This window comes from Pagrus major, chromosome 17, assembly GCF_040436345.1.
Source record: "Pagrus major chromosome 17, Pma_NU_1.0".
In the NCBI taxonomy this organism is placed as follows: Eukaryota; Metazoa; Chordata; class Actinopteri; order Spariformes; family Sparidae; genus Pagrus; species Pagrus major.
The window spans coordinates 23771559-23785037 of NC_133231.1; the positions used below are offsets into that span (position 1 = coordinate 23771559).

The 13479-nt window shown below is 39.3% G+C and overlaps 1 protein-coding gene across 1 annotated transcript in view; it reads right to left on the bottom strand.

Annotated features, from left to right (window-relative positions):
* myom3 (myomesin 3) overlaps nucleotides 1-13479 on the bottom strand; it is a 58946-nt gene that overhangs the window by 22925 nt on the left and 22542 nt on the right. Inside the window, exons 8-13 of the mRNA XM_073485499.1 lie at nucleotides 12550-12690; nucleotides 12297-12458; nucleotides 10228-10369; nucleotides 8191-8390; nucleotides 5492-5545; nucleotides 2448-2575 (exon numbers count right to left, since the gene is read on the bottom strand). Of these exons, the coding sequence (XP_073341600.1) occupies nucleotides 2448-2575; nucleotides 5492-5545; nucleotides 8191-8390; nucleotides 10228-10369; nucleotides 12297-12458; nucleotides 12550-12690 (827 nt within the window). The remainder of the gene's footprint in view (nucleotides 1-2447; nucleotides 2576-5491; nucleotides 5546-8190; nucleotides 8391-10227; nucleotides 10370-12296; nucleotides 12459-12549; nucleotides 12691-13479) is intronic.

The following is a 13479-nucleotide window of genomic DNA, read 5'->3' on the forward strand; positions in this document are numbered from 1 at the left end:
TAACCTTCTCCATTTTACAATCTGCATTTACTTTTCTGTTCTTTTCCTCTGCTGTCATTATCTCCTTTTAACTCGCTGTTGGAGGAGGAAAATCCAACAATAGAACGTGGCATGTCAAAGAGATCAGTGATTATAAAGTGTTTGCTCAAGGGCAAAAGGTATATTTGAAGGTTCCCCTCATTATATAAGCGGACGTGAACCAGCAGACTTTAGGCAATTTCAAATGCCTTTGACAGATTTGACAGTTTTATTACCTTGGTAACGCATAAAAGTCGAATAAAAATATATTTCCTGTGGCAGTGTTTCTGATTGTTGGAGCTGTTGGGTGTTGGGGTTCATATTGCAGAGTCGAGGCCATTTACTGTTGTAAAGAACAGGTCAGTCCTCACACTTTGATATGCTGGAAACCTTTATTATTTTGGGATCCTTTTGAACTTTGAGTCTTGTGTTGGGGGGAAAAAACTAACCAATTTAACTGGATTTTCTTTAATAGACATTCCCTTTAATGTATGATGAAACACTGCTACATGAGTTAAAACTAGAATTAATTTAAGTCATTTTAGATCTCGGATCCAGGTAGTTCTGAAACAAGTTAGAGACTGAAAAAAAACTTTTAAGTATGCAAGCAAGCAAATCAAACCCCTAATGCTAAAGTACATGGCATGAAAGAGCAACATCGAGGTTTGTTTGCTTTTAATGAGTCCACAAATTCCCACTTAAACTGACACCACAGTGGTAGAAGTGTGTGCGTGTCTGTGTGTGTTTCCTTCTCCTGTCTTTTTGATAAGCGCTGCGGTCAGGAGCCTGATGTTAATTTGGCTCACGTTCCACCACCGGACTGCACAAACCCAACAACTGTCTGGAGTCTTTGCAACTGTTGCAAAAACATTGATCCCTGTGTTCAGTGGATGCAAAGGTTTTACTAATTACAAATGTGGTTTGTGTTTGAATATATTTATAGTTGTGTGTATGCATATAGTATAGTGATTACGTGTGAATATCTCTTTGTAGGTGTGTGTATGTGGGTGAGGATGTGTGTTTTCTTGTCTTAAATACTGATGAAGACCAAAAAGCTCCACAGTGAGTGCATTTACCTGCTCATCACTTACAACTAGGGGCAAAAGGTAAAAAAAGAAACAGCGTACCTTTTTCAATTTCAAGAAGAAAAATAGCATTCATTTGAAAGCTGGCAAGATGACAGATATAACTACAAACTGCCCTCAAACAAGAGTCTTACATTCCCCACTGTGATTTCAAACCATCATTATCTGATACTTTTAGTGTTTCTTGTGACTGTTTTTTTAAATTAATGCAAAGTTTCCTAAATCAAAAACAATAAGCTGATAGAAAAAGCTGAGAGGAACTTCAGATTCAGTCGGTTTGTCACTATGAGCGAACTCTTTTCACGTCACACATATCCATCGAACACATTGTTAACATAGAAATATTCGTTACAGGAGCTTAAACTAAAAATAATGTATCTTTTCTGTAATCGCTGCCCATTTTTACCATAAATTCTTTGACTAATTTCCCACTTTCAAGGAAGACATTAGTCATTTCAATACATTATGAAGACGAACTTGCACAGACCTAAAACTTGCTTTATAGATTTAATCAAATAGTCTGCTTTTGTTTCCAATTTTGCAGTAATGCAGGCGTGAGCAGGACGCGTTTTAAAACTGTCTCATCTCAATCATTCAGCTAGTATGATGTGAGCTAAAATCACTGCACTGGAGTTTTGAAGAAAAACTGAAGAAGTTTTTTGGATAAACGATAAAAAGGTCTTCGATCAACACCCTGCACCAGTGATTTAAATTCCCCTCACTCCAGACATACCATCGCTTTGATGACTGACATGAAAGTTCACAGACATAATGCTGAAGAATTTGGCAGTCTGAAACTTGTATGGTGATGTTTAAAGATCTATTTGTTGATGTACCAAGGTCTGAGATTTGGCAGAGATCTTTGTTTATGTCAGATTAGCTCAAAGTTAGCAGCAAACTCTGACATTTCCTATGTCAGAGGTTCCTTCAGTGCACCAGCAGGGTTTAAAACTTTTCATGCTTTCCCAAACTTTCTTACCATCAAACAAAAATATAACTTCCAGCCAAAAATGGATGGATGTGGATGTGATGGATTAGCTATTTCGAGCCAGTTTCAAGTCTCTGCAAGTTGATTTCTTGCTGCACTGACATGATCTAAAACCAAAGTCTGCCTTGGAGGTGAGAAATCAATCTAAAAACTTACAGCATGTGTTGGAAAGTGTTCAGCAGTAAAGTGATTTGTAGACAATTTAACGAAAACTTGGATGCGGTCTTTTAGGTGGAGAGAGGTTAGATTTAGGTGAGGGGCAAGTGGATAACTGTATTCAGCAAAGATCCCGAGAGTTATTGTAATGAACATTTGTGTCTCTGCAAGAGTGTGTGAGTGTGGGAGTTAAGACTGACCCGCTCCACGTAGAAGGTGAGCGGCTCCCTGCCTCTGGGTTCAGGCTCAGTCCAGCTCAGCACCACGTAGGTGTCGCTCACCTCGCAGGCGTGGACATTAGTGGGAGGGAAAGGAGCTTTGACCTGACCTGCAGAGCAAAGAGAGGAGGAGGAGGATGACGAAGACAGAAGTAAGAACAGGGTCAGTGAGAATTATTCAGGAGTCCAAAAAGTGCTGGCTGAGACGCTGCTTTTTTGTTAAAATCTTTGCATCAGGAAATTTAATGCTTTATCTGGTGATTTTGAGTAAAACACACAATGGGAGAGTTTTACCTCGCTGCCCCAATTTCACCTCTATTCCTGACACATACGTATGCTAGATAACATGGTGAGATGGCCTGAGTCAGCACACTTTCAGTGATACGCCAAGTGATTCAAGGACTATGGAAGTGTTTAGATTGCCTGTCTGTCTCTCTGTAAGTCTTGTCTCACCATTTGTATCCCCTGAAGAGTCCCAGAGCTGCAGTGTGGATCAGAGAGGCTCTCCAGAACAAAGAGAGCGAAGTGAGACAAGAGATATAGTAAGCCTGTGTGTGGGCGAGGGTGTATAGTGCAGTCTGTAAGTTGTGAAACATTTTTCATTGTTGTAACTCTGTACTCAAGCACAGTGGACTTGAAGTGAACCCATGACTATGAGGGTAAAGTGCTGAAAGTGTGGTAGTGGGGTGAAAAGTGGGTTTTTATTGCAGGACAATTATTCAAAACTAAAGATATCAAGGAGATATCTACATGCTCGACCTTAATTCAAGTGATCATGCTGAGGGAAAAGCACAAGAAATGAAGCCTGAAAAAAACACAACAGTATTAGAACATTTTGTGGACTTAATGATTCTTTTGACTACTTAAAATGATATTTTTTATATTCTATATATAAAGGTATATAGTTTGACATTTTCGGTAGTTTGCCTTTTTGCACTCTTGCCCAGAGTTAGATGACAAAATCAATACCACTCACATGTCTGTGCATTAAGTACGAAGCTGGGGGCCAGGAGGTAATTAACCTTGCTTTGCATAAATTAATAGTACAAACAGTTCCAGAAGGCAAGTCTCTGTAAAACCACAACCATCACAATACTGTTTATGTGCTAATATAATAAGGTAAACAAGGTCTAATGCATATAGAGGTTCAGGTATTCTTTGGCAGAATCCAACCCAAACCCTCTGGAGTTGTGGACTTCAGTCGTCATGTTGAGTTTTCATGTGCATGGGACTGCAAGGCTAATATAATAACAATAATAAAATGATTTTTAATTGCCTCAATAGCTGATGCTTCTTGATATTTTCGTATCACGATGTGGTTGGATATTAGTAACATTTTAATTCAGTAAGTTTTAGACATTCATAACAAGTTCTTTTTTGTTTTTTCACCTTCTTGAGTCTACTTGTGGACTGGATGAATCAGGAACGCACCCACATGCGTCCACCAGTTTGCAAGAGTGGAGAAGTCTGGACATTTGGAGCCTCTAGCTCAATAACATAAGAATGAAATCTGTCATGTCGTGTGAGTCTTGGCAAGAAGTGAATAACAATATTTTTTTGTTGAATGTTTATGGCTCATATATTTCTGTCATGGTTTTGGTTTTTGGTTTAGATGTTTCGGTTTCCTGTTTAATTTTGTAGCTTATGAATGTGTCATACTTTACTTTCCACTTCCTGCCTTTGTCTGTTTTCCTGCCGTTTTTCTGTGTACACCTGTGTTCCATTAGTTGTTTATTCCTGTGTATTAAAGCCTGTGTTTCCCCCCCAATGTTTGTTGGTTCATCTGTTTTGCCTGTACCTGTTCCCCGACCCTTGTGTGTTCCCAGTGATCCTGATTTGTCCCCTTTGGTTTTATGGTTTGTTCTCTGTTTTTGTATAACTCTTAAGTTTTCTTGGATTCTCTTTGTTGCCTGCATTTTTTTGCTTGGTTTTTGGATTTGGGTTACTGAATCTTACTTACCAGCATCAAAGCTCTCTTTTTGTTGCCTTTACCCACCTGCCTCTTTGTGTGTCCACAGTGTCAATTTCAATTGACAGCAAATAATTTGCAACCAAATCTAAAATGTAATAACATTATTTAAGTTTATTTTAATTTGTCCTATACCCCTTGGTTCTCTCAATAAGTTATTTACACATTTTTTTCCATAATTAGAGCACTGTTTATAAAAAACGCTTTGATTCTTTAATTCTTCTCATGTTCACCTCAAATCATTTTGAATTTGAAATCCAATGTGCTACACTACAAAGCTGCAACAACAAGGAAATGTGTCGCTGTCGTTTTGCTGACATACCACACTGTATGTGCGTTATGTGTGGGCACTAGATCAGCTTTTAAACAAGCCTGAGCAGTGGTCTACAAGATTCAACTACAAATTCAGGCAAATATTGCTTCTATAAGTATATATTTGAATACTTCTTCTTGTAATGTAATTCAGTTCAAACATTGCATTTCAAATGTGAGTATTTGTGTGTGAAATTATTTACATCGCAACATCGGTCCAAGTTAAATGGAGGAGTCATCTCACAAGATTTTTCTTGGATGTAAATCATTTGATAACTTGGAAAAAAGCTGTACACAAACAAATACTCATGCATGTCTGTTCTAAACCTCCAAAGTTGAAATGCAGGACCTCTGCTACATTTATTATCTGGATGCCTCTTCTCATTTTATCTCTCTCTGTCTGTGAGTTACATTGCCAAGGTTATCAGCCCTCTTCACAGGCATTCATGCCACCTCGGGCCATTATGTGCATTTACCAGGACACGGCCAGGGACTGTTCATTCTTTTCACTTCTGTAAATGGAACAAATGCTCATTGCCACAGCCATACAATTACTGCGGATCGTTGTTCAAAATAATATGAAGATGTATTAAGCCACAAGCCCGGGGCAGACCACAGGCGAGGAAGCAGCGCCCTGTGTGCCAGTAAAACATAGATGCTGTTTGAAACCAGGCGTGAAAATGTTCAAATGGAGTCTTTTTATGACAAAATCACACTCAGTGAACTAAAAATACGACATTCTCACCTTCGAGTTCATCTTTAGTAATGGTGATTGTCCTTCCTCTGTCTACTTTGACCACTGAGAAGGGGGAGAAAGCAGAAAGAGAGGGAGGTTGGGGGCATGGAGGGAATAAAGAAGGAAGTCACATCAGGGTAATGAAGTTATATGAGAGCCCATGATAACACTATTAGTGTTAATGTTAGAAGTGCAGCCACTGGTAAGAGCCAGAGAGACACAAAGAGGTGAGAGAGAGAGAGCGACATGGAAGGATGGAGAACAGGCTGGAGGCAAGTCAACCTTCTGTCTGTCCTTCATCTGTGTTTAACGATCCACAGCATCTGACCAGAGCCCATCTGTCCTCCATCTAACACACACACTCACACACACACTCGTGATCTACTCTATGTTACATCTCATTGTTCTCGTACCTCAACTATATAAAGTATTCAACAAAAACTAAATGCCTCACAAGAAATCTTGCAGGAAACAAAGTGTCCCAGTCTAGGATGCCATCGAGAAGCTGCTGCAGTATTGACTGCAGAACCTTCAGGCTGCATAAAATGTACCACGGCTACACACCTACATCTGTTTTCCCTGGTAGTGCTGATAACTTTGCAGGTGTAACAGCAACCGAGGCAGATGAGGTGAAAGCAGGAATGAGTTGCTAACACATAACTGATGCTCTTTGTAGTGGCAGATATAAACAAATTAAAGGAAAAAAATTAATTAATGGGTGAAGAAACATAATGAATGCAGATGTTTTTTTCATCAAGGGCAGGAGGGGTTGCTTTAATGCAACAATGTGTTTTAAATGGTGCAAATAGTTAAAGTAATAGGCTATTTCAGGTCTGTTTATAGTCTAAATGACTTTTCAAAAGATCGCAGTTTGGATTGTGGATCCTAATTGTGATTAAATAAATCATTATAGTATTTTTTGGCCAGGCCATACTCTACCCCAACGTAGGCAGCCGATTAGGGGCAGAGTAGTGCAGGTCTTGCTGACAAAAGCAGTTAGAGCCACAATAACGTGTAAATAAATGGTCTGACGAGTAGAAAAAAGGGGGTGAATTGGAAGCTATGACCTTTACAGTCTACAGATCTCAACCGAATTGAGCACCTACGGATGTGTTAGACAGCACTCTCCATCACCATCATCAAAACACCAAATATCTCTTGGAAGAAAGGTGTTCTTCATCTGTCTTGTTGAGTTTCAGAGACTTCAATGAGAATCAATGTCATAGAGAATTAAAGCTGTCCTGGTGGCTCATGGTGGCCCAACAAATTACTAGTAACTTGGATCATTAAGTCCAGATTAAGGAAATAAATGACACATCCATACATTTTTAGCTGTCGTGTTAAAGAGTACACCGGCGAGTTAGACTGATAATGGACTGTTAAATAAAAAAGCTGAACCAGAAATATCGTCTTTTTTATTTCAAGACATTTTTCTTCCTTGGCAAAAACCTGGTGCTCCACTCCATATCCAACTATATAATATACATTATTCTTCAATGGGCTATTATGCATGATGACTTCTTTTTGGTACTTGAATGATAATTTTTGCATCACAATTTTCACTTTCACTGAAAAAAGAAACCTCTTAAAATCATGATGGGGTGACATTTGTTGGGATCTGTACCAAACACACATATTTTCTGTTAAAAGAGTACTTCCCCGAGTTAGACTCATGAAAGACAGTTAAAAAATAAAGATCATAATCGATGCTGCAGAACCAGAAATATTGCTTTTTTTTATTTCAAGGCACTCTTCTACCTCTGCAAAAACAGTGCCTACATTACCCAAAATGCAACTCAACTGTTCAACAAGTTCAATCTCAGGTTCAGCTGTTGCTAGTAGTGGCTAACGTAGCCTCGAGCTGTTAGTCTGAAGCAAATATGAAGGATAGGGATCAATGATTATAATCTAATAATATATGTACATTAATCTGAAATGGGCCAGTCTGCATGAGTAAGTTTTGGTACTTTAAGTTTATTTTGAGGCTTATACTTCTGTATTTTTACTTAAGTAAAGTGGTATTTCCACAGGGAGGTATTGCTAATTTTAGTTAAATCAAATATTTTACTTGTAGTACTTCTTCCGCCGTTGCTTTTTACAAATGAAGCAAGTGCAAACTTATTTATAGGGGAGTTTTTGTGAGTGATGCTGCACCATCAGCGCTACATGGACCTATGTGTGGGGAATCAAATTTTGAGGATTAACAACAGGCCACGATGCACTTCTACTACAAACAAGATAAAAAGTGGAGTAACATTACAGGGGGGCTAGTTACTGTGTGACTGTTTTGTCTGAATTTCAGTCAGTACATAATGAGGAACAGTGCTGAGGAGGACACCAGCTCAGCTCAGCACACCTGCTTTCAACTGCTTTTAACTCTCTTATTGATCAGGGAAAATCCCTGCACTCACATGCTGACATGCACACATGTAACCATGGTTGTTAGATGATACTGCATACATTTAGAGATTTTTTGAGAGCTCCTGATCAGCATAGGGATTTATTAGTGGTTTCACTCTCTCTCACATCTCTATCACAAAATCCTGTGGTTGGTCTATTTTAGCATTCAAACCACAAAACACAACCAAAGCTTGTTAAAACTGTACATAACAGGTCAGCTGGGTTTTCTTTGAGTTTGTCACCAATTAGTGTTTCTCTAGCTGTGGTAACATTTTACACATTTTAATGACGAGTCAACTGTGTGTTACCCATGGTCCTTGTGTGTTCCAGGGGGTCTGCAGTGAGGATGGGTTCAGTGGCCTTGGAGGGGCGTCCTGCTCCTGCCTTGTTAACAGCACGAACCCTGAACTGGTACAGAGTTCCTTCCTTCAGCCCAAACACCGGGTAGTGGCACACTTTCTGAATATGCACATTGCAGCGCACCCACTCACCCTGACCGATGTCATATCTGAGAGGGAGAGAAAAGAAAGAATATGAATAAAGGGAAAACAAAGAACCAAATGCATAAATCTGAACAACATTATGTGCAGTCTTCAGGGTGTAACATTATAATACCATTTTAGAGCATATTACCCTGTCAGTAAATACCCCATCAGGACCTATAATTGTGACCAGAGACCATCATGTAAAAAAAATGTGCTTCAAAACATAATAAAAAAAAAATTTTTAAAGTAGAGGATGAGCTCAGAGAACACAACACTGATAACAAACTGTTATCACTTACAAACAAAATAAAGGCAGAAAGGAGTGCAGTTTTCTAACCATAAGGAGGTTGCTAGGGAACTGGAAAGTATCTTACATTTTCCTCTCCTCACCCGACAGCCAATAACATTCAGGAGTTGTATCTTCTACAGTGAATAAAGACAGTATACAAAAGCACACACACATACACACACACGAACATGTGTAACGCACTAGTGCACAAATGAACATGCTTTGTCTCTCTCTACAAACACAGAGACACAAGCACACATACACACACACACAGATACAGGTCAATCCTGATTGATTGGTGTTGGTGATAAGTGCGGCACCTGTTCTCCTGCGGGAGTCTTTGACTCTGATGTTAACATAGTGTTGAGGGCTGATAATTACCAAGTACACCATCCATCTCATGTGAACTCTGCCAAATGGATGGAACCTCACTGCTGGTCGCCACCACCACCGTCTTTATCCAATTTCCTCACCAGCAGCACACACAGCAAGATGAGGTTCAGCAGTATAGTCTTATTGTTGGCTTAGATAGCCCTAAATAAAACTAGAAAAAATGCTTTTTTATGAGGTTAAATTAATGTGACTTTACTGTAAGAGATCTTATCTTTGTGCTGAATATTCCCAGCAGTGGAAAACCAAATGTAGTCCAAAAACCTTTCATTAATATTCTTGTTTGACCTCATTCACCTCTAAATATTTGATTCTACTGAAGCACAAATCTAAATAAATTAAATAGCCCTGGTTCAGCATCATGGGAACACTTAAATTAGTGATATGTACAGTTTACTGTTATTTAGAGGAAAAGCCCACTTGTGTCGATAATCAACTGCCAAAAAGGAGTGGACAAATTAGTAAAGCAGTAACGAAGCAATTAAAAGATTTGTATTTTCTGATCATTAATAATCTGATGTTCAAAATAAAAAAATATACTACATAGATTAATTAAGTGATGAAATTAACTATAATGAGGTTGAAAACAAGTCTTTCTAAATTAATTTAACAAAACGGATTTTGATTGCTGGATGAGTAGATCCACAGACAATTAATCAGCTCCTATTTTGTCAATCGATGTAATCTTTTTAGTTGTTTTTCAATCAAAAATGCCAAATGAGCTCTGGGACCAGCTTCTCACTTTGGAATATTTGCTGCTTTTCTTTGTCTTATGTTACAGCAAAGCAAATGTCTTTCGGTTTTTGGCCAATTTATTGTACAAAATTGTAGCTTGGGGCATTTTTCACTATTTTGATTTCGTACACCACAAGATTAGTCAGTAAATTGAGTATATAATCAGCAGATTATGAGATAATGAACTAATCATTAACTTTTTTTATGTCGAATTTCTTTGCTGATCCAAACTTGGTTTCTGTTATTGAATGTCTGTATAAACACTTAAAGGATAAATGTATAAAATGGGACATTTACGATACATATTCTCATGCTTAACTAGCTCAATAATCGGACTTAATAGTTAGGGAAGTGAAGAAGTGAAGCACTTGGAAAACTGCTAAATGGACCTTGTGGTAAGACTGTTTACTCCTTTTTCAAGCTCAAAAAAAAAATAAAATCCTCACTTTTCTACATAATAACCATCCACAGGTGTGGATCCATCAGCACTGGGTGGCTGCCAGGTAAGGAAGACGTAGTCCTTGTTGACATCAGATACCTGGACGGCCAGAGGAGAGGCGGGGCCTCCCAGCACTGCAGCTGACGCATCTGGAGCATGAAGAGGAGAGAGTCGATTAGAGGAGAAAAATACTGAGGAAGAAAGAGAGACTGGAGAAGTACTTTCGTTGGAAAATACGTAAGATGAGGTATTTGACACATAGGGAGGGAAACAGGTAAGGGAGGAAGATGATGAGATAAGAAAACAAGAAGATGTCAGGAAAATGTCATTGTGCAAGTATTTAAGGTTTTCCAGCTCATGACATCCACATATTATTTGAGGCAGAGAGCAAAAAGTGATGGCTAAGGCTGCAGGATGTAACAGATTAACACATGTTACTCAATATACATATACAATCACAACCAGTGGATGAGATGAGAAAGAGAAGGGAGAAAAAGTAATGAGGAAATTATGCAAAGCGGATTGAAATGATCGGATGTGACATGCTCCCGAACCTTTTTCTCGAGGCTAGGAATGTATGTTTTTTCAACAAAAGACTCCAGCCGACATCAAGCACATCTCTTTTCTGATTTAAATGTATAACCTCACCTCCTTTCCTCCCTCTCCTCCTCCTCTCGCGTTTGTTTTTGCTCTCCTGTACTGCATATTTGTAATGCAAATATGACTGCTGAATGCGGGAGAAAACCCACATGCGGGGAAGTTTGCTGATTCACTAATTAGTACCTCCAGCTCTGCTCAAGATCAAGCTCCTTACTAAGAGAGAGAGAGAGACCTGAGCCAAAATCTTAAGGATGCTTTGCAGGAAGATTCATCTGGTATTAAAGTGTCAGCGTACAAGTGCGTGAATTGTTTTGGTGTATGTGCACATTAAGTTCATGAATGATTCAGCACATGTTATACTGTGGCTACAGTTAAGGTGCAATTCATGCATGTGTAAGCACTGGTATTATATTGAAACGCACACGTGTGCCAAGGCTCCTTGCAGAGCTGCCCAGACACATTTCAAATGTCTGATGAGTCAAGTGGGAGTTGTTCTCTGGTTTATTTGCATGCTGCAAACAATGTATGAGAGAAAATAGCAGTCTGGGAAGAATGAATAGTTTTACTGAACAAAGTTAACAAGCCCTTGACTGCAGAACATTTTGATTGATGGTGCAATTTCTCTGTATGAATCAGGGTGGTCTGCTGACAGGAAATAGAAGTTGAATCAAAATCTGGCAAATACAAATAGTGCTTTGAGTGAAGGTTTCAGTCAAAACACCATTTATCCAGCTTGGGACAACAAACGATGATTCCATCCTCAAAAACACTGGTATTTTTGTATGCAAGAGACACAAGGTCACTCCTTTCAAACACTGAATGGATGATTTCAGGATGAAGCATCACTTGTTTTAGAGACATTTTAGAGAGGAGGAGTTTGCTCAGTTGTGACCTAAGTGTGGATCTTTAGTCTCCATGACAACTGAGCAACCTCCATCATCTGATGAAGACAATGGAGTTGTTTATCCATCGTGCAAAAAGCATGCATCTGCTTTAGCTAACTAAGCTAGCTAAAGTTATAAAGGATACGGTTGGCCGAAAGACAATAGTTCCTGTATTAAACTGCTCAGAACAAGGTCTGTGGCTCATTGTGAGAGACTTTTTCACAGTTACGAGAAAGAGACATTGCTGTTGAGTTTCAAATGCATTTTTTGGCACTTTGAGCGTCACAAGCCAACCGGCATCTAGTTCTATTATATTTGAAAGACGGCAGACAGCTCTGGTATCTCCAAAATTCGGCAACTTGCCCCAAAAACATCTAGACGGCAGCTCTACAGGTGGACCTCTCCCTTTACACTCAACATCTGAAACATTTTGTTCTAAAAGATATATGAATACATTTTGTCACAAATATAAACAACCTGATGTTTGCTAAATCATTTAATAATTGCACCTTTAAAAAGTTCCACATGATTAGTAAAAGGCCAAAGACAGGTACAGTATTTACATCAAAACCACATTCATGCTGGTTCTCACCGCTGACATAGACAAAAGCACTGTGATCCTTGGTCTCATCCCAGGTCCTCATTCGGATAGTGTAAACCCCTTCATGTTCCTTGTGTGCAGCCCTTAAAGTGATGGAGGCCTTGTTATCGACTGTCTTAATGTCCACAGTGCTCGACTGATGCAGCTGAATGCCTAGAGAATGAAAAGAAAACATTGACTAACCTCTAACACAAATACAAATATAAACACCAGGCTCACATGACTCATCTTTAACAGCACTTACCATCTCTGAACCAGCTGACATCCTGCTGAAATGGCAGCAGAGCTGAGGTGAAGGTACACTGCAGAGTGAGGTCATTACCCTCCTTCACCCATGTTGGAGGGAAGGTGGTGTCAAACTGGGCTTCTGGCTCAAGATTCAAGGCTAGAGTACAGATGGAGGAGGACAAAGGTAAGAGAGGAAAGATAAAGGGGAGGTCAGGAGAGGATGTGGAAGTAGATGAAAGTCAAGAGGAGAAAAATAAAATCTAGAGAAATACATTTCATCAATACGCACATAATCCTTTTCCTCACTGTTGCTGGGCAAAGATAAAATTGATTTTGTAAAGTAGTGTCTACCCCAGACACAGCCTTACTGCAGCGAAAAATTCCAGATTTGATCAGTTTGGGTGGAAGCTGCACTGTAAATTGTGCAGACCTCCTTTGGATTGCTACAAAGAGGAGAAGCATGACAGGTAAAGAGGAGAGGAATCAGGATGCAGACGATGTGCAGGAAGTAAGTGGCAAGCAGGAAGAAATATGCTGATTCCTGATGATATGAAACAAGAGCTCATCTGCAAAGCTCTGTTGACAAACCTGGTCAAAAAAGCTCTGGTGTCTATCTACCATTGAGTACGTTTGTGCTATGACTTGTGAAGCAGTGAAACTGAACGAAGCAACCCAGAAGGTCTTAATTCACTAAAAAGACCATCTTATGCAGACTTGCATGGCCATAATAGACAAAGACCCTCTGCTTCATCAAAGAGCACACAAAGACAAGGGACAGTCAGTCGAGGCATCCCCTGGAGGAAACAACAAAAGGGCTTTTTTTTTTTTTTAAATGAACAATTCCTGACAAGTTATTCCATCAGCTACAATTCTCTCACTTGTCAAACCACTGAAGGAACACAATCTGGAAGTGAGAGACATGTGTGCCATGAGGTCTTGACAAGTC